Below are 26,509 nucleotides of genomic sequence, written 5' to 3'. Positions count from 1 at the left end.
AAAGGGAAGTGCCTAGAAGATGTAAAAGGAAACTTAGTTTGATATTATCCTGTCTGGCAAGAACTCACTTATCAATAGCTGGGATGTGAAATCCTCATTTCTTTGTTGTTCTATCACTGTAGTCCCCATTTCCCTATTGTTTGTCTGTATAATCTCTGTCTGGTTCTGTGATTGTTTCTGTTTGCTGTATAATTAATTTTGCTGGGTGTAAACTAATTAAGGTGGTGGGATATAATTGGTTACATAATCATCTTACAATATGTTAGGATTGGTTAGTTAAATTTCAGTAAAATGATTGGTTAAGGTATAGCTAAGCCGAACTCAAGTTTTACTATATAGTCTGCAGTCAATCAGGAAGTGTGGAGGGGGGAGGGGGAAATGGGAACAGGGAATGGGGGTGGGGAAATTGGAATCATGTCCTGCTAAGGGCAGGAATGGGAACAGGGCCACAGGTAAGGGGGACACTAAGGAAGGAAACTGGAATCATGCTTGCTGGAAGTTCACCCCAATAAACATCGAATTGTTTGCACCTTTGGACTTCGGGTATTGTTGCTCTCTGTTCATGCGAGAAGGACCAGGGAAGTACGTGGGTGAAGGAATAAGCTCCCTAACACCTACTATTGCTACAAGTTTCTTCTTCAGCTTGAGTTCCCCTTCCTCATTACAACCCTTCGCTTCCAAATTCCAAGGTCAGAAGTTAAAACTTTGAAATAAGTAAAAGTCTTGTTTACACGACGGAGTAGAAAAACACTAAACATTTTTAATTCTTTACCCTCTGCCAAAATTAGTGGTGCCAAGAAGCATCTTAACAATTTCTGTATCAACTGTCTTGGGAGAGGATCACTCAGTTATACTGAAGAGTATTTAAATAAGTTAATTTAACCGTTTTTAAGGGAAAATGCTTATCAACATTAAAACATTTTTCTTCTTCCACTTGAAAAAACAGAAGGAGAGGTAAATTAGTACTATGCACAGCTCCCTACTCCGCCTCCTCAGAGTTTGGAAGGGGAATTGTCTTTAGGGCAGGAACTGTACATTTTTCCATATATGTTTTTCTAACCTACACTTTCAGTTTTTCAGACTGACTCATCCACACTGGATATTTGTAAATCTTTTTAAAGCAAGCTAGCATGAGACCTGGGTGAAGTAAAGCAGAATGAAAACTGTACCTTATTGATAGCTGAGGGGTTGGGAAGATATAGTTGAAAAAATATTACTCATAAGCCTGGCTACTTTCCAAACTGAACTGCTGAAGGTACATCAAAGAGTAAATTTTGCTAGACAAAAACAGGTCTTTTAACATAAAAATATAGCATGAAGTGGGAAAGAGACATGTTCACACAGTGAAGATATTTCTGCTCTGAAGAACAAGATTTAAAGGCCATGTCTACACTACAGACTTTGGTAGACACAAACTACGCTGAGTACAGATGCCAAAGTTTGTATATCGCTCATGCATAGTTGGCTGCTTGTGTCGGCACTGGATGTACTCACCAAGAGTGCTTGTATCAGTGCAAAGTGTGGTGCATCACAGGTAGGTATCCCAGTGTGTCATGCACCACTGTCCTGCACAATGCCTTTTGGGAAATTTTCTCAATGTGTTGTGAGAAAGAAATGATGTGCCCAGGGATCTCTGGGACCTAAAGGTCAAGTTTCCAGCATGCAACTTTCTCCATCCCATAATGCCATCCAAATCCCATAATTTTCATGTATTTTTTTTAAATCCCACAAACCTGCTTGGCATTTTTCACTGTCACCCATCTCTAACAGAAGCCAGGAGCTGCAGAGCTCTGCGCTATTCTCATGAACATTACAACTACAGTATGCTTGATTCTTCCATATTTGCAGACCCACAGGAAGTACTGCAACAATGGGGGACATGATGATTTCTTTCAGGATAGTTTGCTAAGGGACACAGGAAAAAACAATTCAAGGTTGGTGATGGTGTTCACAGAGCACAGCAGACAGTAGAACACTGCTTTTAGGCCCAAGAAAAGGAAAACTGACTGTAGGATCGCATCCTAATGCAGATTTTGGACAACGAGCAGTGGCTACAGAACTTTTGGATGTGAAAGGCCACCCTGAACTCATGCCAGTCCTCCAGCGCAGGGACACCAGAATGAGATCTGCATTGATAGTGGAGAAGTGAGCAAGGATCGCATTCTGGAAGCTTGCAACACCAGATTGCTATTGGTCAATGGGAAATCATTTTGGAGTTGGAAAATCCACAGTGGACTATTAATCATCTCCTGCTATGAAGGACTGTGACTCTTGGCAACGTGCGAGACATAGTGAATGGATTTGCAGCAATGGTGTTCCCGGAGTGCAATGTGGCGATAGACAGCACACATATCACCATTTTGGCACCAGCCCACTAGGGTTGCCAGTTTGGTTGGATATATTCCTGGAGGTTTCATCACATGATATAATCTTTAATTAAAGATTAATCCTTAATTCCTGGAGAGTTAGCAATGCTACAGCCCACCTTGCCACAAAGTACATAAAAAGAAAGGGCTACTTTTCTGTGGTTATACAAACACTGATGGATCAGTGAGACCCAAGGACTAATAGAAGAGCCCAATGTGAAGCTATGTAATTGAGGAGGGCTTTGAAAGAACACTTTAGTGGTCAGCCACAGTAGTGTTCTCTGCTGGACTGTCCTCTGAGCCTGGAATTTTGGGTGCTGCTAAGAAGTGTGTCGTGCTAGCTGTATATTTGTAAATACAACTAGGTGTGTTCCTGAAACTAAGAATTATGTTGTTTGCTGTACATTTACAGGTTTGCTTTGAGTACTGCTATGCATTCTGCAACATGTGTTGTGAACTAATGAAAATAATTTTATTCTCAAAAATAGAACTTTATTGAGCGGGGAAAAAAGGGCAGAAAAACAACATGCAAAATAATAGAGACAGTGTAATATACATTTTTAACATAAATTAACTTTACAATTGGAAAGGCAGTAAACATTTCTATCCATTTCAGTGCAATAATGTATTCAGTTGTGGCTACTACAAACTCCAGTGGTGGTTCTCACAGGTCAGCATATGTGAAGCTGTGGTTTTCCTCGCTGTCCCCAGGTGCAGAGTGGTAGGGGTAGGAATGCAGCCTGTGATCCCACGTGGTATGTTGAGGAGCTCTCCAAGGACTGCAAAGGGTGGATTTTTGGACCTGTGGGTCAACCATAATCTGCAGCATCTGTGTTTGCTGCCTGAGAAACCCCTGGTGCATTTCCCTCTCCTGGCCCTGCTGGGACTTCTGAGCCTGCCTCTTGTCCTCTCTTTTCTCCTCCATGCCGTCAGCCAGTGGTGGCCCTCAAGTCCTTTGCTCATGATTCAATGCAGCGTTGGCTTGCAGGATCTCGCAGAACGTGTCAGGGTTCAAAAAAGAACTAGATAAGTTCATGGAGGATTGGTCCATCAATGGCTATTGGCCAGGATGGGCAGGCATGGTGTCTCCCTAGCCTCTGTTTGCCAGATGCTTGGAATGGGTGACAGGGGATGGATCACTTGACAATTACCTGTTCTGTTCATTCACTCTGGGGTACCTGGCACTGGCCACTGCCAGAAGACAGGATACTAGGCTACATGGGCATTTGATCTGACCCAGTATATCCATTCTTATGTCCTCCCTTGTCCTCTTCTTTTTCCTCCCCACCAGCGTCAGGCATTCTGCAGATGTGGATGGGGCACCCCTCAAAGCTGCAATGCCAGAAGCTACCGATAAAAACAGACTGATGGGCCACTGAAATTACAGTCACAATGGAAAGGGAAAGATATGTTTTACAACGACCTTCCTTTATTCTTATCAACACTTTTAAAAAGACATGCTGATTAACACTTTAGCTTTGGAGTGCCTCTGCATGGCACCATTCTTCAACCCCAGCCATTGTGGGCATGGCCTACCAGGAGAACTATTTTCCACAGGCAGCAGTGATTTTAGCTGGTATCTAGCACCTGAGGGTCACAAAGGCACAGAGAATACAGCTCCTACTGATGTCCCAAAGACGTCCAGTCCCGCATGCCGCTAGCCTGTTTACTGCAATGGTGCCAGCCGAACTCATTGCAGGGCATCAAGGGAAAGTGTCCTACTGCAGAGGAAGAAATAAGGCAGCTATCCCTAGAAACCTTTGGGAGAGGATTGCAGAGTATCTCCATGAACGTTTCATCAACCTCTCTGGAGCATAAACGGGATAATTGCATTCCTCCCCGTATAATCCAAGAAGGGAATACAAAGCAGACACAAAATTTGTCTCTGTTGTACCTCTACCTCTTCTTGTACGAGTAAAACAATGAAGAGTAGATACCTGCGTCTTGGTAACTTGGTGTTGGGCTGGGCCCCACCCTTAAATTTAAACATTGTAAGGGAAAATGAATGCACACATTTATCCAAGATCCCTTTCCTTTCATCAAACCCCTCCATGCTCAGCAAGCGGGACTGGCGAGGCTGTGGCAGAGAGTTTTGAACAGATCCTGGCTCGCAGCATAGCTGCAGTCCCCTGCTGCATCTCCTTCCTCTTCCCTCTCGCTGTTCATGGCAGGGACCTCTTTCTCAAGCGCCTCTGAGGTATCCACAGTGCTCTGCAGGGTTCTGGTGGGGTCTCCACCCAGTATGGCATGAAGTTTGTTGTAAAAGCAGCAGGTCTGCAGGGTACCACCAGATCTATTGTTGTCCTCCCTGGCCTTGTGGTATCCCTGGCGAAGTTCCTTTGCTTTCACACAGCTCTGCTGCTGATCCCTGTTGTACCCCTTTACTGTACCTTCTGTGCAATCTTTTCACAGATGTCCACTTTCTCCTGCTGGTCCATAGCTGTGCTTGCACAGCCTCTTTTCCGCATAGGCCCAGGAGATCCAATATCAATGGTCTACTCCAGGGAGAAGTGCATCTAGTGCGTGGTCAGCTGGGCAGTTGCACACAAGGGTGAGCTGCTAAATGTGCTCACCAAGGTGGGCAATCAGGAAAAGGCATTTCAAAAACACACAGGTGGTTTTATAAAGGTGGAATGGTGGCTTCCAGTCTCGGATGTCTGGGCAGTAAAGTTTACATTTGTGACCAGAGCAGTCACTGTTGCAGGGAACAGGGCATTGTGGGACAGCTACTGGAGGACTGTTAGGGTTGACACAGGTCACACACTGTCTACACTCACACTGCGTCAACCTCAATAGATTGACCGTGGCTCCACACCATTTGGGGAGGTGGTTTTACTACACTCCTGTATCGAGGTGCTCATGCCAGCCAGAGACAAACTGGAGTGTAGACACATGCACAAATAGATCAATGCAAGGCGACTTATGTCAACCTAACTTTGTAGTGTACACTCGGCCCTAGTAAATAACTGGAAAGCCTGTGTCCTTCCACAAAGGCTTTGAGAGATGCAGATATTAAATATCCTCTATTACAGACTTCAATTTCTGAGTTCAGTGAGAAACGTGATCTCAGGGTATTGGCAACAGCTGAAGAAGCGAATGCTTTTTCTTTTTTTTCCCCCACATAATTTAATATGAGAAAAATCTGTTGCAAGCAACCAGATGAAAATTATTTTGTTAACCCAATTTTATTATGTACTAGACCTACAACATATAAACATATCCAAAGTTTATTTGTGGCATAGTAAAAAAAAAAAAAGTTACAAAATATTCTTTATTCAGTATTACAGTGCTGAAAAGACTTAAAAATCCTTTATAGCTGATTTAAGTGCTTAAGCAAAAAATAAACAGCAAATCATCTTCATTGAAAAATACATCTTAAAACAGAATGAAATTATACCAGCCATGGTTGTTTCAGGCATGCAGAGCTGAGTTGACAATAAACTCTTTTCATTTCTTGATATAATAAACTCCTTTCTCAAGGAAAGATCTTTAGTCCAAGTTTGAATTATAGCATATTTTGCCTCCTAGCTACAACAGTCATTAAGAAATAGTGCATTTCAGTACCGAGTTCAAAGTAATTCTATACATCTGCTTAAGCTCTGGTAGATCTTACCAATGAAGACAAAAGTGAAACATGTTTCTTTTGTTACAAGTGCCTGGGGAGCAGGGGCAGGGAGGAGGGAAAATACTCAAGTTTTTAAAGGGTCTGCTCCTATGTTCAGAGTTAGTGTTTAATGCTAATATCATAATTTAATATGCATGTCTTTACCCAAATTCCCACACCTCTCCAAACTCTAGGACCCAGAATGGCTCCTGCCTCTGAAACCTGTTCCTTGCAGAGTGATTGTGGGAAAACCCCTATCAGAGAAGTTTCTAGTTTCAAGGGCTTGTTCTGTGTACTGAAGTGTGTGAAGGCGTGTACTACTTCGCTAAAGGGCAGACTAGAGCTTATAGCTGGAACAGTCTGGAGTGTAATGAATAAGACCCTACCCTGCTCTAGGGCTGAGCTATATAAACGGGAAGAGGAAGCTAAGCAAGGGAGAATGGTGGGGGGAGTACAGGCCATGTAGTCTGTATTTGGTGGTGGTTTCTCTCAGACTTAAGGAAACCAGCCTCACCAGACTTAGAGTTACCGATTTTAAGTTTGGGAGTTCTGAACCAGGGTCCTGAGATGAGAACCGTATAAGTTTTTGTTGTAATTGCTCCTGTCCTGAAGCCTTGTTATATCAATGCTACAGTGCGATATAGTCAAGGTTGCATGACATCACAAGTTCTGTTTAAAGGTTGTCCTTTTTAAGGGCTTGTCTACTTAAAAAGCTACATCAGCACAGATGCAACTGTGCCACTGTAGTGCTTCAGCATAGACCCTAGCTACAGAGACGGGAAGAGTTCTCCTGTCAGTGTAGTTAATTCACCTCCCTGAGAGGCAGTAGCTAGGTTGACAGAAGAATTCATCTGTTGGTCTAGTGTCGTCTGCACCGGGAGTTAAGAGAGCGTAACTACGTCACTTAGGGGTGTGAATTTTTCATATTTCTGAGCAACATAGCTGGGTCAATTTAACTTTTTAGTGTAGACATGGCCTCTAATGTTGACATGCTTAGTAGTATTCCTTTGAAATTCAGTGCACCTCAGGAGGGTGCAATGTAAGGTTGATGACCCAAATTGGGGTAATTTGAGCTATGGGTTGTGGAGACACAAGTCCTGAAAAAATTGAATTTTTTCAAAAGTTTCTAGGTGGGTGGTTTTTTGTTTTTTGCACAGAGCTAGGGATCAAATTACTGATATGATGTGGGTCAAAATGGTCTTTATCTGTCAACTTTTACCCAAGGTAGGGCCTGGCACCAACTAAAACTTTGTGAAATGCAAATTGAGAACAGTGTTTAAGAAAATGTACATTTTGTGTACATTGTGCATACACCAGTACAGAAAAATAACTAGAGGGCTTCCATTCCCACCATTTTATATGCTTGAAAGCTCAACTCTTGTACATGCTCTAAAATCTGAAAGGTTAATTTGATTGCTTTCAAATCTGGTGGGCTTTTTGGGTGTACATGGTGGCATTAGTCTTTCAAGATTGGAATCATTTGACAGAGGGGGTCCTGATTTACAGGCCCACCAAAAAACAGTTTTCTTTTGCTGCCTTGTACTTTAAAGTGAGAGAGGTACTAATGACTGGATGAATCATAGACCTCATTGAGACTGATGGCTGTGAACACACCCTTCTATTAATATAGCTAAGGATAAGTTAATCACCAGCCTCTACCTAAGACAAAAGGAGTTCTGGACTGAGCGTTCTGTTAATTGGATTCTGTGATTCATCCAGGCACTACTACCTCTCACTTTAACAGTAAAAGGCAGCAGAAGGAAACCATTTTTTGTGTAGTCTGCAAGGATTATGGTGCACATGCACAACTAAAGAGAAACATTTAAGAGGGTTTCTATTCAGCCACTTCATGCTTGTCTCTTGCCTGGGAATTTCAAGGAAATATGCCAATGTCATTGCCCTGATGAACAACCTGCCACCGCCATATCTAGTCAAAGCCTTTGTACACCTGGGCAATAAAAATTTAATAACTCATTGCTTGCAACAAATTGTCTGTCATAACAATGGGTTATTTTATTTTAAAGGAAGGATTACTATGAACACAGAATAGTCAGCAGATTTTCTAACCAAAACTATTGTTTTACTGGGTGGGGAGGAATTGGAAACAGAGGACTATGTGTATGTGGGGAACTGGGAGAGTGGTTGTGGCTACAGAGAAGGTGGGAAATATGGACCCTTCAAATGCACGGCTGAGAATCTGTATTTTATTAGCCCCTGTGGGTGGGAGGGGTGCGCGGAAGGGAGGGAGAATAGCGTTTCCAAAGATACACACTGCAGAGTTTGGAACCTTGATCACTGAAGGAAAAGAAATGTTTGTTCTACCAGGATTGCCAATGAGTGGACATTGGGCAATTCCCGGGTCACCAGGCTGAAGAAGTCTGCAGGAGAGCAAGGAGTACATCATGACCTGGGGATGGCTCATTTGGATGTGTTTTGCCCACTCTGCTGTGTCTAACCTGTGACATAAGAGGTTGCGATCCACTGGACACTATGATGATTCACTTGGGTGAAAATGATCTGGGCCTTACTCCTGGTGTGCTCTTCATACAATGTATGAGAACAGATTTGTACCACAGTGATTTGTGTCCAAGAACTGTGAACACTATGTGATAGTTTTCTCTGATTCAGCTGAGGGTCTGCATAACTGCTATAGTGATACTATGAAAACTATTAAATGTTGGAAGAACAATAACTGGGAAACTGGAGAGTCCATGGCTGACCACAAAATGTACATCGTATGGCACAGAACCATTACAAGCTCTGATATATCATTGTTTCTCAGAGATGGGGTACATCTATTGGACAGAGCTCAGAGAATCTCTCTCTCAAACATAAAACTCAATATTTTGGAACAGAAACCCTGTCTGTGATTTCTTGCACCAGCCGTGCCTCAAACTCCACCCTGCAATCACTCTGAAACATGATCAGGAACACCATTCCACTGTAATGTAGCTGTCGTTCGCGCCAGGAACTACATGTCAGTCATGTTGGGGAGGGGGCGGGGAGTAACAGCAATAGAAATGTTTGTACAGCAGGGAGTGAAGACTTCAGGGAGATGCATTCCTGCTTTGGATGGGGAGGGGCGCGCAGGGGGAGAGAGAGAGAGAGAAGATAGAATGCAGTAAATTGGTCAGGGTATGGCTGGGGAGATATGCCAAAGCAGGACCCAGTTGCTCGGGGCTGTAGGAGGAGGGTAGGCGGGCTGCCTGGGTGTGCAAATTGCAGGACATGATATCTTCAACTGCATAAGACTATGAGCTCTTACCAACCCCATTTCTTTTCCTTTCAAAAAACTAGGAAATTCAACAGCAAAGAAGTGTTAATAAGAGTTAAGGTTGCTTAGTGGTATGTCATCCTCTTGCAGAAAGTTGAGGTGAGCAAAACTCAAACTTCTAAAAACCAAGAAATGCACAGTTAAAGTTGCCCTTGTAACCTTAACTCTGCCCTCTTTGAGCAATGCCTGAATATGCCTCTTTAACACACATACCTTTACTCTGCCACCCACATGCTTGCTGAAATGTACAATCTCTTCACTTCCTTTTACAACCCATTTCACTCTCACCCACAGAATTCCATCAACACTATAAAGGACAAAAAGAAAAAAAAAGTTTTCCACTTCACTTTACCTCTGTTCTCCTGGAGCTGGGAGAGGCGATTGGGAATTATTTGCCTAGACTCCAGGGGCAATCAGTGTGTTAGCTGTACCTACAGTAAATGGTACAGGCAACAGTTGGGTCTGCTTGGTAAAGGTGTGTTTCTGAGATGAGGATGAGTGAACTACTTTAAGGTGTGTGACAGAGCTGTGATTCTGATAGGTGATATATGTTTTGCACCCTCCCATGTGTGCAAGCAAAGAGAAGAGCTGCATATGTATCTTCAGGATCCAGTATGTATAATTTCAATGCAAAATTGTGTATGCTATATAATTAGCAGGTCACAGGGGTTTTATTACAAAGGGCGTTGTCAGTAGCAAGTTGGGATATGAGAGCAGTCTAACCATTTATCTGCATGCACTCATGTAAAGTGAATGCGGTCAGTATCAGGCACAGCTGTACTGAATGGTGGGGCAGTAGTTTGCTCTCCTTGGTATAGGTATGTTTGCAAGATCTGGGGATTATTTGAAGTGTGTGACAGCGACCGTGATATGAGGCGATCTAGGTTTTCCACCCTCATATGTGAACAAAGGGAAGAACTGCTTATATACTTTTAGGACCCAATATGCATCATTTCAATGAAGATTTGTGTACGTTATGTCAGTAGTACGGCATAGGGCTTTTATTACAAAGGCCATTGTCAGGAGTAAAGTGGAATACGGGAGGATTCTAATGTTTTAATGATGGCTAAGTGAAAGTGTAAGTTGAAATGGTACCTATGAGTAAGGCTATGTTTTAGTCATGGGTATTTGGGGGGAGGGATAGCTCAGTGGTTTGAGCATTGGCCTGCTAAACCCAGGGTTGTGAGCTCAATCCTTGAGGGGGCCATCTGGGGCAAAAATTGGGGATTGGTCCTGCTTTGAGCAGGGGGTTGGACTAGATGACCTCCTGACGTCCCTTCCAACCCTGATATTCTATGATTCTATGATTTACTGTACCATTTACTGTAAGTACAGCTAACACAGGCAATAAACAAAAATTCACAGCCTGTGACCTGTCCATGACTTGTACTATATAACCCTAACTAAATCTTGGGTGCTCTGGGGCAGGGGGTGGCCTGGAGGGAGGGGGCGGTGGCGTGAGGCCCAGGACTTCTGCTGGTGCTGGGGCGTGTCAGGTGGCGGCATGCTACCCGGGACCCGCACTGCTTCTGGGGGAGAGGGAGAAGGGAAGGGTGCATGGTGGCCTGAGACCGCTGCTGCTGCTGGGGAGAGAGGGGCAGCGACCTGAGACTGCCCCAGCAGCGGCCAGTGCGGCTGACCCAGGGACTACCTGAGCTGCCCCCGGGCCAACCGCTCCGGCCGTTGTAGAAGTCACGGAGGCCCCGGAAAGTTAAGGAATCCGTGACCTCTGTGAGTAAGTGTCGTCATCATAATCGGCGATCCCTCGATTCGAGGATGATCAGTACCACAGATTTATATAGGGGTCCTGAGATGACTCAGGAGTCCGATCCTGGAACCACAGATCCGCCTGCAGTAGGTACAGACATTTTCTGGAGGGTAGCTGCCTGCTGGGAGAAAGTTCTTTGTTTTCCTTCCTTCTCTCTCTCTCTCTTTTCAGCTTCAAGGGCAAGGCGCTTCTCCTCCAAGTGAGCCACTAACTGACGGAGAATGTGGCGCCATTGGTGGCTTGCTCCTCCCAACTTGTGATGTCCACATTAGTTTTCTTGAGATACGCTTTCAGTGTGTCTTTGCAGCATTTCCTCTGATCGCCCGGGACCTCCCACCATGGGTGAGTTGAGAGTAGAGGACTTGTTTTGGAAGGCAAGAGTCTGACGTCCGCACACAATGTCCAGCCCAGTGGAGTTGGTGCATGAGGATCATTGCTTCGATTCTGGTGACACTGGCTTCAGTGAGTGGCATTAGCGCAGAGATCTTCCCACCTGTTGTGAAGTATCTTCCGGAGACATTGTTGGTGGTACCTCTCCAGACTCCTGAAGTGCTGTCAATAGGTCACCAGGTCTCCCATCCGTAGTCTCGGGAGCAAAATCAGGACCTGTACATGGCCTTCTTCGATTTGACAAAGGCCTTTGACTCCATTAATCGTGAAGCCGTGTGAAAGGTGCTGGCCAAATTTGGCTGCCCTCCAAATGTATTAAGGTTCTAAAGCTTCTTCATGATCAGATGACTGCCACCATTCTCTGTAATGGCCTGGACATGGATCCTTTCGTCATTAAAACTGGGGTTAAGCAAGGATGCATTATTGCCCCAACCTTGCTCTCCATCTATTTAGCAGTTATTTTGGTCCTTGTTAAAGACCACCTCCCCAGTGGAGTTGACATCCAATACAAAATAGACTGGTGTCTTTTTAATCTTTGACGTCTCCACTCTAAGTCCTCAGGGCGTCCATTACTGATCTTCAGTATGCTGATGACTGTGCCATCCTCGCACACACTGAGAATGACCTTCAGTCCACGCTGGATTTTTTTTTAATACAAGCTTACTGAAGCATGGGACTCTCACTCAATATTGAGAAGACTAAAGTGCTCCATCAGCCTGATTCAGGCCTTGCACATGACCCACCACAAATCACTATCGAGGGACACCACGGAGAGAGTCGAGTACTTCTGTTACCTCAGTAGCCAACTTTCTCAAAACACAAAAATCGACAGTGAGATCCAGCACAGGATCTAGTGCGCAAGTGCTTCCTTTGGGAAATTGCTCTGATGCATTTTCACAGACCATGACCTACAGAAGCACACCAAGATCCACGTTTATAAGATAATTCTTATTCTTTCACTCCTTTATGTATGTGAAACCGATGAGTGAGTGCAAGGGAGATATAAAAAGAAAAGGAGTACTTGTGGCACCTTAGAGACTAACCAATTTATCTGAGTATAAGCTTTCGTGAGCTACAGCTCACTTCATCGGATGCATACTGTGGAAAGTGTAGAAGATCTTTTTATATACACACAAAGCATGAAAAAATACCTCCTCCCACCCCACTCTCCTGCTGGTAATAGCTTATCTAAAGTGATCACTCTCCTTACAATGTGTATGATAATCAAGTTGGGCCATTTCCAGCACAAATCCAGGTTCTCTCACCCCCCCCTCCCCACAAACCCACTCTCCTGCTGGTAATAGCTTATCTAAAGTGACCACTCTCCTTACAATGTGTATGATAATCAAGGTGGGCCATTTCCAGCTCAAATCCAGGGTTTAACAAGAACCTCGGGGGGGAGGGGTAGGAAAAAACAAGGGGAAATAGGTTACCTTGCATGACGACTTAGCCACTCCCAGTCTCTATTCAAGCCTAAGTTAATTGTATCAAATTTGCAAATGAATTCCAATTCAACAGTTTCTCGCTGGAGTCTGGATTTGAAGTTTTTTTGTTGTAATATCACAACTTTCATGTCTGTAATCGCGTGACCAGAGAGATTGACGTGTTCTCCGACTGGTTTATGAATGTTATAATTCTTGACATCTGATTTGTGTCCATTTATTCTTTTACGTAGAGACTGTCCAGTTTGACCAATGTACATGGCAGAGGGCCATTGCTGGCACATGATGGCATATATCACATTGGTGGATGTGCAGGTGAACGAGCCTGGAGATATAAAAGACTGTGATGCAGTTCTTAAAGTGGAGATGTGTGGTATTCTTTCTGGGGAGCTAGCAAAGTATGTGACTGTACACCACGATCTGAATCTTATAGTGCCAATGCATATTGAGGCATTGCTTGAAGAGGGTAGAGGGAAGATGAAGAAGGCTACCTTATTTTTTTCCTTTTTTGCTTTAATAGTGTTAGATGGAATCTTGTAGGCAAGAGTGAACTGGCTGCAGAAGGAAGTAAAGAGCTTGTACATTTCAACAACTGTGGGGTTGGCAAAACATAATGAAAGGAAAGATGGATACCATCCTACATGAACAATAATCTGGATTTAGACAAGGGAGATCGTGCACAGACGCTATTTTCACCCTGAGACGGATTATTGAGAACACAATTGAATTCCAAGGCAGTCTTGCCATCAATTTTGTGGACTTTCAAAAGGCATTTGATAGCGTAAACAGAGAAACAATGTGGAAAGTTGTGGAATGATATGGAATTCAAACAAAATTAATTAACATTATGAAGGCATTCTAAACCAACTCAAAATGCTGCATTAAAATGGAAAATGGATTGAGTAAGCCATTCAGGATCAAGACAGGTATAAGGCAGAGGTGCGTCCTGTCTCCTTTTTTTGTTTATGCTAGTCATCGACTATGGATTAAAATAATGCAACAGTAATACATATGGCCTAAAAATGGAACAATTCAAGGTTATTTGAGCTAGATTTTGCTGATGACATCACTCATCAATTAAGATGCCAATGGACTACAAAAATGTACAAACCAAGTCAAAGAAGTAATGGAGAAGATAGGTTTGAGATACAATGCAAAGAAATGTAAAGTCATGTTAATGGGGACTACAGGGACAGAAATCAAAATAGAAGAAGAGAAACTGGAGAAGGTGGACAATTTTACATATTTGGGAAGTACCATCAGCCAAGATGCTACTAGTTCTAAGGAAAGAAGAAAAAGGAAGGCAAACGCTGCATTTGGAAGACTCAAAAACATCTGGCAACTCAAAAACATCTCCCTCAAGACAAAACTGAACATGTACAAAGAGTTGTTATTGCTGTCACAACATATAGCAGTGAGATATGGCAATTTGCCAAGAAAGATACACAAAAGCTGGATGTATTTAATCACAAATGTCTGAGAAGAATATTGGGAATAACATATAGAGATAGGAAGATGAATAAAGAAGTCAAAAATTACTGCACAAGGCACCCTCTCACAAATAATCTACAAAAAAAGATATCAGTGACTGGGACATGTGCTGAGAATGGAAAAAGTACACTTACCAAATACCACCCTTGAATGGAAGCCAGAAAACGCAAGAAGAAAGAGAGGAAGACCGCAAATAACATGGAAGCAAATAGTTCTGAACATCAAGCACCTCAACACGAAATGGGAAGATTTGGAGAGAAGGGCAGTTGACAGGCAAGGATGGCAAATGTGGGTAGCCCAACTTTGCAGCAGAGCACGGGATGGACTAAGGTAAGGGGCTGGCAGAGCAGAAATTGCATAGGCAACCAACCGCAAACTGTGTTTGAATTTCACTCAACTCAACTTTTTGCAAGAGGATGACATGGCACCTAGCAACCCTTACCTCTGCATTAATATAGGGGTTTTTTTGCAATTGAAATAAAAGAGGGGATAAGCTACTTTGTTTATGTGTGCTGGCTTGTCCTTGACCCAGGCTTTTAGAGCAAAACTATTGCTGCCCCATCGCACGAAATGAAGGTGGTCACACCTGCAGTGCCACACCAGGCTACAAAGGGGCTCATAGGGACTGCACACACCTGTAAAAAGGGACACAACCCACTGAGCATGTCTCACTCTGAGCACAGAGGCAGAGAACCACCACCCATGAACTGACAGCTAATTTGTTATTTATTCATTTACTTTTAGGTGCACCTGTAAAGCATATAGACTGAACTCCCACTCCCTGAAAAAGAAGTTGGTTGCTTTAGCATCTTATGACTTCAATTGCTGACTCCACTAAAATTTCATCAACATGGGAAGGAACTTCCAGTAATAGTAACAGCTGGCTAACTAAGGTACATGCATGACTGCAGAAATCTAGCTTCATGGTCTTGCACTGCTTATTTTCTTAAAAAACAAAACAGCCCTGCACACACATACACACACATAAAAGCTAACCCTCAATTCTTCAGACATGAGACTGTTAAATCTTTGTGTCTTCTAAACATTTGAGATAGAAGTCTCAAGTTAATTTATTATAATGTTTGTTTAGAGGAAAGACTAAAGGGATACAGAATTCTAGCCAGCAAACCAAGGGCACAAATGAAGCAACTGTACTTGAAATATACAAGAAAAGCTTTATGAATAAGAAGTTGTTGATCTCGTGCTCTTTTCTGTTATGGTTCTAACTAAATAAATATTTATGTGGGGACCACCCTTAAGCACTGCAGTTTGTAAGGAGTGGTAGTAATGACTGTACTGCCTTCCAGTCATGCTGGCAAAAATATTTACATAACTGTGGGCTACATATGAGAGAGAGCATGTGTTTTGTTTCAATATTTCTTCAGTCCAGGTGGCCTCACTATCTGAACATAAAAATGACAAATATTCACATGCTGCAGCAGTACCACAGTAATATTAAAGAGACATTATCCATATTCCAGATCACAAGTTTTACCTACTTTACGGCTGTTCTACTTTGATAGGGAAAATCCTTTATATTCCAGATTCAGTATCTAGTAGTTTTACTTATTTAAGTTCACAATTCCATTACCAAGAAAATTTTAAGAAAATGTAAAGTTACAACCACCACCCACCACATCCTTAGACTCAGGGCTCAGTCAGAAATAATATATATCTCACGTAGCTTTCAAACACTAGTCCCAGAGCTATGCTAATATCTTACGTGCTTGTGCTGCGGAAGCATAGAAGCAAATAAAAGACGGTATAATGCTTTAGAGGGACAGTCAAGACTTCAAGAGTTATTCTATTCATGAGCTGTTTTAGGTTTGCACCCAGGTTATCCCTTCACTGTTCCTACCTTTTACTGAAGCACATCATTCCTGTTCATAAGATGAAAGCAGACAAGCAGAGTAGATGAACAGCCCACGTATTTCTCAGTTGTAGAGACACCCTAAATTACTGTAGGGTCTCAGTACAATTGCACATATTTTGCATTCTTCATTTTAGGGAGATATTTTAAAAGGGATAGAGATGACCATGTGAATTTAAAAGCAACATAAAGGTAGGTTAGATGTTGGGCCTCTAAAGCTCAACAGTATCCCTATGTACTCCATTAAAACCAGATGAATGCTTGAGAGAGAGAAATCAGTGTTTGACAACTTAAATGGACAACAGGAAGGGGAAAAAAGTCTTATTTTCTAATATAAGGCCTTGTCTAGACTTGGAATTTGCTCTGAATACCCATCATTGTAGCTGCACTGGTGCTAACTCTAGTGCAGAAAGGCAGAGCTGTTATTTGTACAGGGGGAGCTTAACCTTGTTTCAAGCAGGGTTAACCTCCACTAGTGCAAACAGCAACTAGGCCTCTCTGGGCTGGAGAACATAGCTACACCAATCGCTGTAACTCACGCATATCCCCAATTTGCACAAGGCCTAAGAAGGTATTACAAACTATGAAATATAAACTTTTAAAAATGAGATCTATCTCAGTAGATGACAGTGTCAATTCAAGACAATGCATATAAGCATTTGCTATGGTTCTCTAAGTCACAAGTCTTTGAAACTGAAGTTCTTCCAATTTTATGGTTCTATTTGCAGGGATGCTAAGCACCTGCAATTCCAATCACCATCAGTAAGAGGCATAAGTGCTCAATGCCTCTGAGTATCCGGATATTTACTAAGTAGGCATTTTAAACTGTTTTATCCTACCAATTATTCCCAAAACAAATAAGTTGTTAGAGAACTTTACAGTAACTAGATTTCAAATGCACTGTACATTTTAAAATTATAATTGGTATACTCCTTTTAAAGAGGTTTCAAGTGCAGTTTTACTCAGAAATGAGACATTAAAAATGATTCTTACAACACATCAGCTCTCTGTAGACATTGAGTCCCATCTGGTAGCTCTACTTCCAAAAGTACATTTTTTACTTTAAACAAAACCAAACCCCACTCCTGTTAGCACTTTTCTAGCTCATCCATTATCCACAGAATTATTAACTAGTTTCCAGATGCAGCAACTTACAGTAATAGAGGCAATGCAGGAGCCAAAAAAACCAGTTTGGTTTTCAGATCCCAGGGCGAACATGCATGTTTGGCAACGGTTTTTATTTGTAAACTGTGCAAATTTTATATGGAAGTCAATGAAACAAAGTTGGAAACTCTTAATGTTGTTTTTAGTCACTTTTAAGACTATAGCATACTTTAAGTAAACAGACAAAATACATTGCAGATGTGACATTTTCTCTCTCCTCTCCCTCATTTCCTAACTTCACTCATCTAAAACCTGAGGTTAATTGTAGAAAAAGCATTGTGCTCCACTGCCTGCAATTTCTGATGCTAGTACATCATCCTGAGCTGAGGTGCACATTAAGAATTCTTGGCCATCATTTCCAGCTGCCATATTTATTTCTACAGCTGCCACAAAGCAAAATTTAAAGATTTCCTTATACATCTAGGAACCCGAAGAAGTTTCCATGTCTACATGAGACAGTTTTAAAGAGCTTTAGGAGCCTCATGGAAAACACTGAAAGCATCCTAATTTAAAGAAGCAAACTTAATTCAGATGTAGGTTTTCTGTAGTTCTCTTCTTTGCTACTAGGATTATTAAAAGCGTGACTGGTACCTGTTATAACCCAGATGAAATTAGAATCTTTTGTTAGTAGTATAGATTTCAGAAAAAATACAAACCACATCCCCTCCCTCTTCTGTCACAAACAAAGGAATCCACCTTCATCGGCTTTATAACGTACAGGAGTCAAATGAACTCTTGTTTTGTGTTAGTGTTTAAATTTGGAATTAATGTTTTCATGAAACCATTCTTAGCAATAAAAATAGAGAAAATATGTCAGAAATATAATTGCTTATAAAGAGAATGAGGATTCAGCTGCCGTTCAAAGTACTAATAAGCAGCTAAGCAAAATAAAGTTTGTTTTTTATTTCAGCATATTTCAGTATCATTGAATATTGTTTATTTAAATCACTGAATCTATTTGAAAGACATAGTTTCAGAATTTGTTTTTAAGTCTTTAGGGTAAAGAAAGGAAATACCTGTATCAGACATTTACTGACATCGCTAGCACAGAGAGCCTTATTGCAGCCCATTGATGGTGGAATCCATAATAAGAACAGCAGGATAGTTACTATAGGCACTGTGACGTACTGTGACCTCATGATTTCCTGCAGGCAGTCAATTTCTGGAACCTCCAATCAGCACTGAAATAAGAAAAAGCAACTGAAAATACTGTATTTGTTGGAGTAGAAGCCAAATCCTTTTTGTTTTTCTCATGTAATTCCTTTAAACCAACTTTAAGGGTTTGGCAAGGTGGAGTGATTTAAATCAAGTTGAAAACTGTGAAATCACTGTGAAGTTATGCTATTGCAACATTAAACTTTATAAAAATTAAAGTATAAATGTGTGGGTTTTCTTAATTGCCACTACTGATTAGGGAATCTTATTTAAATGTTGTAAATCTGCTGTATGCAAAAAAAAATGTTTTTTAAAGTATTAAAATTAAGGGCCTGATCCTGCAAACCCCCAAAACAGCTGTGTTACTTTACTCACACAAATACACTTAAAGTAGGTACACAGGTGTACGTAGCATCAAGAGCTAAAATTGTTTTATCATCAAAAACTTCTTAGTGGCATGAAATCTTTATCACTTCAAAACAAAACCGCTTCAGTGTTAACAATAAGATGTTTAGACTTTCAATATATTAACAATACACACATGCCAATATTTCAAAAAAAAAAAAAAAAAAAGAGCCTAAAGTTAGGCTCCTAAACCTGTACCTTAAACACTTGAAGGTGGGATTTTTCAAAAGCATATAAGTGACTGAAGTCAATGAGACACATGCACCTAAAATTGGAGGAATATAGCTTGGTCAAAGAATTTCAGCTTCCTTCACTTCTGGAAGTTCAGTATATTGGTAGATGATATGGTTGCAAATACAAGGTGTTTGACTTCATTATTTATGTTATTAAAATAGTTTATGGACCCCAATTATAAACCAGGACCCCATTCTGGTAGGCACTGTACAAATACATAATAAAAAATCCCTGTCACAAGGAACTTAGAATGAGCTTGTATTGTTCTTATGGTAAGGATGTTAATGAGGCCCTAGATTTGTCTTGTTCAGCATATATGAACCTTTTAGTAGAAAAAAAATTCTATGTAAACTAAAATTCTACTAGCAGTTAGGAAACTCATTAAAAAACAAGTACAACATATCCACTTGAGCAATTTAACACTATAAAATGGGAAGAAATTAAATAAATACCAATATGTAAATAAAAATTATTTAAATACAGAATATCATTTAAAAGTAATAGTTTTTTTTTTAAATTAAAAAAAAAAGCATTATTTGTATCCAATCAGAGTTTTGGGGGGGTTCCCCAATTCAATCCAGGGGCACATACAAAGAACAGAGGATCTTTCACACAATCAAGAGCCATTTACTTTCACTGTTTAGTAGTTAATCAAACATACATAAAGCTTGATGTTCTATCATAAATTATAATCCTGATTTAACAATAAATATCTTAATCAAAAATGGCAGGAACTAAAATAAATATATGGTAAGTAAACAAGTACTTATTTTATAAAGGAGAAGCTCTGATAGATTAGTGAATAAAGATATGTTTTAACACAGCACCAAATTGTTTCAATGCCATCAATCTGGATTTAGTCACTGTATATCAAAGGGCTTCTGAATACACAACTGGCTAGATGTCACTAATATGAATACACTGCAATGGAGTTATATTAATAATTTAATACAGATGTGTGTTGTGGGGTGAGCGGCTAACAATTTCCATGCTTCACTGCTTATTCTTAGTTGCCACTTACCCTTTCAATCTACATTTTCACTACACCCCATTCCCTGCTTGCCCTCAAACCTTTCTCACTGGCTGTCTTCATTCCTTACCTATATTCAGTTTCTGCCTACTACCTATCCCTCTTGTTTAACCTTTCATAATTCAGTTGGCTCATTCCCAGTTACTCACGTCCTAAACTGCACACTAAAGCTTGATTTGGAAGGTCAATTTTAAGTCTGGCTTAACTAACACTAGTTACTCACCTTGTATCTACACTATGAAAAGTGGTCAACACCTTTAGCTTGATTTCAGGTGATTGAGTTAGCTAAGTTCATCCGAAATGTCCATTTTTTTCTAATCTAAACAAAAGAACCATGACACAGGGGAGAAAAATACCCCTGAAAGGTCCACCATGAGTACTGGCGATTAACTCCCTTTCCCTGCACAAACATCTGGTACTGCTGTCCAAGAGGCTGCTACGGCAGCAAAGCAGTAGATCACTCTCTTTCCATGGGTCTGGATCAACACGTGATTGGTAGGAATGATGTGGAGAAATGAGGAGCAAGGTAGTTGAACTGTAATCTCTTTGGGACAACCTCTTTTTGTTCTGTGTTTGTACAGCACCTAGCACAATCGGGACCTGGTCCATGACCAGAGAGCCTAAGTGCTACAATAATATAAGGTCACTAGGGCCCTGGTATGGCAGAGCGCTCCCCTTCACTATCTACGTTGATCTTGCCCCTTGAAGTGGCTGAAGGGTTGGTGTTCCGTATTTCATATCATTGGGTTCCATACACAGAAATAAGACTGAGGTCTCTGTTCCTCAGAGATCCATTTTGTCCTGGGTGGCTAGGTAGTTTTCAAGTGAATGACTGTACAGAAACTACTCACAAATATATCTGACGCCAACTTGAACTTGATCTCCCGAACAACGTGAAATATGCATAAAAGGTTGGAGGGTTTTTTGGTTTTTTTGCAATTCAACCATTTCCCCCTAAACATTTTTCTACGAACTCATGTGCTAACTGCTCACAAAACACTTTGAATTGACTTAATATTCCACGGAGAACAGTCCGAGCTCACCCACACCCTGCCCTTCTAACCGAGTCACCATTTTCCTACCAAAGATGGCCCTGGCACAGGCCTCCCGGGACTGGCGACAGAGGGGGAAAACAAGCCCAAACCGTTTTAGTTTGCTTCTGATAGTTTCCCAACCTTCTCTGGGGTAGGGGTGCCGGAACAATGCGTACGGCGGGGATGCGGAGAGCCTCTGCACCAACCTGTAAACCCCGCATATGATGGGAACCACTTCAAGGCAGGGCGGGGGGGCAGCGGCAGCGGCAGCGCCCCCTCCCCCCCGCACCTCTGCAGGGCGAGGTTCGGGGGAGGCAGCCGCACCACCCACAGCCACAGGCAGAGCCAAGAAACAGCAGCAACTCCCGGGCTCACCCCCACCCTTTCCCGGGAGCGTGTGCCAGGCGGCGTTTCGGGGCCGGGCCGGGCGTGTTTCCAAAGCGCCGTTAAAAGGCAGCCGTGGCCTCCCCAGGGCAGACTAGCGCCCCCTGCCTGGGGGTGTCCGGTCTGTCTACAAAGGGGAGCAGTTCGCTTCGAATCAAAGCGGAGCGAGCCGGAGCTCCCGAAAGAGCCGCAGACGCGACGCGACGCCCACCCCGGAGCCTCGCTTCCCTCCCCCTTCCTGGCACCGGAGCCCCCCGATCTCCTAGCCCGGCAGCCCCTCTCTCTGCACGGCCCCTGGCGCCCCACCCGGCTCGCAGCAGCCCCCCGCGCCGGCGGGTCTCTTACCCCAGGGCGTCGTGGGCTAGGCAGCCCCCCTGTGCCTAGCGGCGGCTCGAGAGGCGGCGGCAGCGGCCGCGCTCGGCAGCCCGCGGCTTCCTTCGCCTCGGCCGCACGCAGCGAGGAGGCGGCCCGCGCGTCGCGCCGCTCACTCAGGGCCGGGCAGCGCCCCGCCTAGGGGCACCGTTAAGGGACAGGACCCTCCCCCGCTCTGCCTGGCGTGGGGGAGGGGCTGGCTCACACTCCCCCCCCCACCCCCCTCGCTTGGGGGAAACGAGGGTGCCCCCGCCCCGCGTGCCTGGCTCTGCCTGGGCCCCCTTGGTCCCATCCAAGGAGCCCCAAGGAGGGGCTGGGCCTGCTCCACCTTCCTCACCGGCTCCAAACCGGGGCCATTTCGCGGGTGAGTTTTGCCACAGTTGCCAGACTTTCCAAACGGGTCCCTGGGCGGCGCAGCCCCGGGGCACCGTCCACCTCCGCAGGAGACGGGCCCCTGGGCGGCCAGACGTGGCAGCAGCTCCACACTGGACTGACTCCCTGGTGGAAAATCACCTTGAACGCCCTGTGCCGCGCTGGTCGCCCCGTCTCAAAAGAATTGTACTGGAATTGGAAAAAGTACAGAGGAGGGCAAGAGCCGGGATTAAGGGTGTGGAACAGCTTGGGCCTGAGGAGAGATTAAACAGGCTGAGACTGTTCAGCTGAAAAAAGAGAGGTGGGAGGGGGAGATAGGATAGAAGTCTATAAAATCATGACTGGTATGAAGAATGTGACTAGGGGGTTACTTATCCGTAACAGGAGGCTCTTCAAAATGTGAGGTCCCTCTTTGTATTCCACCCGTGGGTGCGCACGCGCACCATGCCCGAGTCCAGAAGTGTTTCTTCGCAGTAGCCGTACACCCACATGTGCATAGTGCATGCTCAAATCTGAGGGTATAATAGGTCTTGCGTGTGAACACCTCTCCAGTGTCCCTCATACTGTTGTGCAGTCCAGTCCACAGCAGAGGGGATGGAGGGTGGGAATTGGAATACAAATTGGGACTACACAGCTCACAGAACCTCCAGTTGCAGGTAAGTAGTCTCCTCTTTTTCTTCAAGTCATGGTCCCTATATGTACTCCATATGTGCGTGATTAGCGAGCAGTGATCAGTGCAGAGGTGGATGAGAGGATGCAATAGGAAGTGCAATCAGCAGTACAGCTTGGCCCACAACAGAGTTCGTAGCTGCTACTTGTGCGATGGCATTGTGAGATGTGGACGGAGTGCCAGGCTGTTGCATGACAGATGTCCTGCTATGAGACGTCAGCAAGGCAGGCTGCTGTAGCTGCTTGCGCTTGTATAGAGTGCACTGTAGCTCCCTCAGGCGGAGGCATATTGGATTGTGTATAGCATTCATGGATCCACCTGGAGACCTATTTGGAGAGTCACTGGGAGGAGAGGGTTTGGCCCTTGGATCAGTTGGCAATGGCCACAAATAGTTTTGGCAATGTGCAAAATGAGCGAGTCGTGTGGAGGTAGAATGCCTGTGCTCCCCGGATGTCTAGGGAGTGTAGGATCCTATCCACGTGGAAGGTGTGTGGTTTGGGGCAGAACACAGATAGGTAGGTACACTGATTTAGGTGGAAGGTCAACACTACTTTTGGGAGGAATTTAGGGTGTAGCCACAAGGAAAATTTATTCTTGTGGAACCCAGTGTAAGGGCGGTTTGCCATCGTGGCCGCCAGTTCACTGACCTGTCCAGCTGAGGTAATGGCTTCCAAGAATGTCACCTTCATGGAGAGGTGGGAGAGGGAGCATGTTGCCAGTGGCTCAAAGGGTGGCTTTGTGAGGGCGGAGAGAACGAGATTAAGGTCCCACAGGGATGTGGGCTTGAGTACTGGCAGGAAAGTACTGAGTAAACCCTTAATGAAACGGATGGTGGTAGGGTTTGTAAAAACACAGAGGTGCTATCCATGGGGAGACAGAGACCCTGAGTGCTGCCAGATAGCTCTGTACGAGTCTAAGGGCAAGATTGAGAAGTTGTTGAGGATGATGGGTATAGATATAGCTCTCAGTGGATGGGGATGGCAGTGAAATGTCTCCTTTTAGCTCTGTAGCAGACCCTGGTGGATGCCCTCCTTCTCTGGTTAAAGATGTGTTACATTGGGGTGGAGCATGCCCTGTCTATCCCTTAGCCCCATCCAAATACTAGGCTGTGAGGTGAAGATAGCCCAGCTTGGGATGTTGGACTTGGTCCCGATCTTGCATGAGGAGATCTGGGAGTGTTCAGAGGCAGAGTGGTGTGTGGATGGAGAGTCTGTGCAGATCTGTGAACCAGAATTGGCGGGGCCAGAATAGAGCTACAAGTATCACAATGGCTTAGTCCAAGCGGATCTTGTGCAATGCTTGTGGGAGGAGGGGAAATGGGGGAGGGGGGGAAGGCACAGCGGAGGTTGCCTGTTCAGGGGAGGAAAAGGGAGTCACCCTGTGAGTCTTCCCTTAAGGCTCCCCTGGAGCAATAAAGGGGCAGTTTGCAGTTCTCACGAGTGGCAAAGAGGCCCCACCACAGGGTACCCCATTTATGGAAGAGGTATCAGAGCATGGCATCATGTAACTCCCACTCTTGGTTGAGGTAGAGTGTCCTGCTGAGCGCATCGGCTAGGGCATTTTGGGTACCTGGGCGGTATATGGTTTGGAGCATCAGCTGGTGCTTGATGCACCAGTTCCAAAGAGAGACAGACTCAGAACAGAGGGAGGGAGACTTAGCACCACCCTGCTTATTCATGTACACAGCTGCTGTAGTGGTGGGACTGGATGAGAGAAAGAAATGCCTGGCACGTGAAACTGACTTCCCACAGTTCTAGCATGTTTATATGCATCCTGGCTTCCCATGGCATTCACACCCCCTGGGCTGTGTGACCGTCTAGATGGGCTCCCCAACCTATGAGGGAGGCGTCCATTGTAATGGTAGTCTGTGTGGTGGGAGGGGTGAAGGGGGTACTAAATATGACCTTGGAAGGATCAGTCCATCATGTGAGGGAGTGAACACTGTTTGGGCAATAAGGACCCTGGCCTCCATATGGTCCATGCTGACTCTGTAGATGGAGAGGAGCCACATCTGGAAGCAGTGCATATGCAGACATGCATGCAGTGTATATGTTCAAGGACAGAGAGACAATGGCCGACCGTAGCACGTGGCTTGCAACGCAGCTCTGCAATAATGGTAGTCAGTGTTGCAAATTGGTCCACCAGAAGAAAGGTCCTTGTTATGGATGGAGTCGAACCATGCTTCCAATAAAGTGGATCATCTATGTAGGTCTGAGCACTGACTTTTCCAAGTTGATGCAAATACCTAGAGACCCCAAGAGAGTACAGCAGGCAAGGATGGCAAAGGTGAGTTGTTGTTGGGATAGCGTGACAAGGAGCCAGCGGTCTAGATAGGGGTATACCGAACAGCTGAGGTGGCATATTTGTGCTGCTACTGTGGCGAAAACTTTCACGAAGACTTGTGGAGCCATGGCTATGCCAAAAGGGAGAACCTGGAATTGGTAGTAGTGTGTCCTTGAAAATGTAGAAATTTCCACTGGGCCGGGTGAATGTCCACATGGAAGTAGGCATCTTTAATGTCAAGACCGTGAGCCAGGCCCCCTGGGGGAGAGATGGGATAATTGATGCCAGCGTCCGCCTGCAGAATTTGGATTTTCTGATAAATGTGTTCAGCAGCCGAAGGTCGAGAATGAGGCAGCACCCTCTGTCCTTCTTAGGGATGAGGAAGTATAGGAAGTAGAAGTTTCATTCCATGTTAGGAGGTGGGATCTACTCTATAGCTACCTTTAGGAGAAGAGAGTCTGCTTCTTGTTTGAGAACACATTGAAGGGAAGGGTCCCCTGCGGGTATCCAGGGGTGAGGGGGAAATGAGAGAAATTCTATGGAGTATCCATGGTAGATGATTTCCAGTACCCAACAGTCCAAATTGTGGGCAAATAGGCCAAGACAGCTCCCAAAGACAACATGAGGCTCTGCAGGTGGCATCGGGGGAGGTTCGTGGGTCTTGACCATCGCATCAAAACTGAGGCTGCTGGTGAAAGAGGATGGTCATGGCAGAGGAAGGGAAGCAAGGTCGCTGAGAGCAGTGCCACCTATGTGGGGCCTCCTGCTGGCATTAGTAGCATGCTGTGTAGGGCGCATGTGGGCATGGACGGAATTGCTACCATTGTTGTCTGCGTTGCAGGGCAAGCGTATATATCCTTAGGAACTGTAGCATGGCCCTGGAGTCTTTCAAGAGTGAAGGGACTTGTCTGTCTTGCTGTGAAAAAGTTTGTACTCGCCAAAGGGGAGGTCCTCGATTGTATTTTGGACCTCCCTTAGGAAGCCAGATGTCTGGAGCCATGAGTCCTGGCACATGACCACCCCAGTCGTGTGAGAACGAGAGGATTTGCCAGCCACATCTATAGCCGCCTGGAGACTCACTTGGGCAACCAGGTGCCCCTCATCTACCAGCACCTAATATTGCTGCTGTTGGTAGTTTGTCCCAGAATTCTGCAAGCTTAGCATAGTTATTAAAATCATACTTGTCTAGCAGAGCCTGATG

At 44.2% G+C, this 26,509-nt stretch overlaps 1 protein-coding gene across 2 annotated transcripts in view; it reads right to left on the bottom strand.

Moving 5' to 3' along the window:
- TWSG1 (twisted gastrulation BMP signaling modulator 1) overlaps positions 1–22,088 on the bottom strand; it is a 44,966-nt gene extending 22,878 nt beyond the window's left edge. Inside the window, exons 1-2 of one of the 2 annotated variants that reach the window (XM_074944637.1) lie at positions 21,957–22,088; positions 18,386–18,550 (exon numbers count right to left, since the gene is read on the bottom strand). In XM_074944637.1, coding sequence (XP_074800738.1) covers positions 18,386–18,508 — 123 coding nt within the window. In that variant the 5' untranslated portion in view covers positions 18,509–18,550; positions 21,957–22,088. The remainder of the gene's footprint in view (positions 1–18,385; positions 18,551–21,956) is intronic. The other variant, XM_074944638.1, reaches the window with a different exon arrangement.
- Between the last annotated feature and the right edge of the window lie 4,421 nt (positions 22,089–26,509).

Source organism: Natator depressus, chromosome 2, assembly GCF_965152275.1.
Source record: "Natator depressus isolate rNatDep1 chromosome 2, rNatDep2.hap1, whole genome shotgun sequence".
In the NCBI taxonomy this organism is placed as follows: Eukaryota; Metazoa; Chordata; order Testudines; family Cheloniidae; genus Natator; species Natator depressus.
The sequence above is the reverse complement of the archived record's forward strand: the minus strand, read 5'-3'. Positions and strand labels throughout refer to the sequence as shown.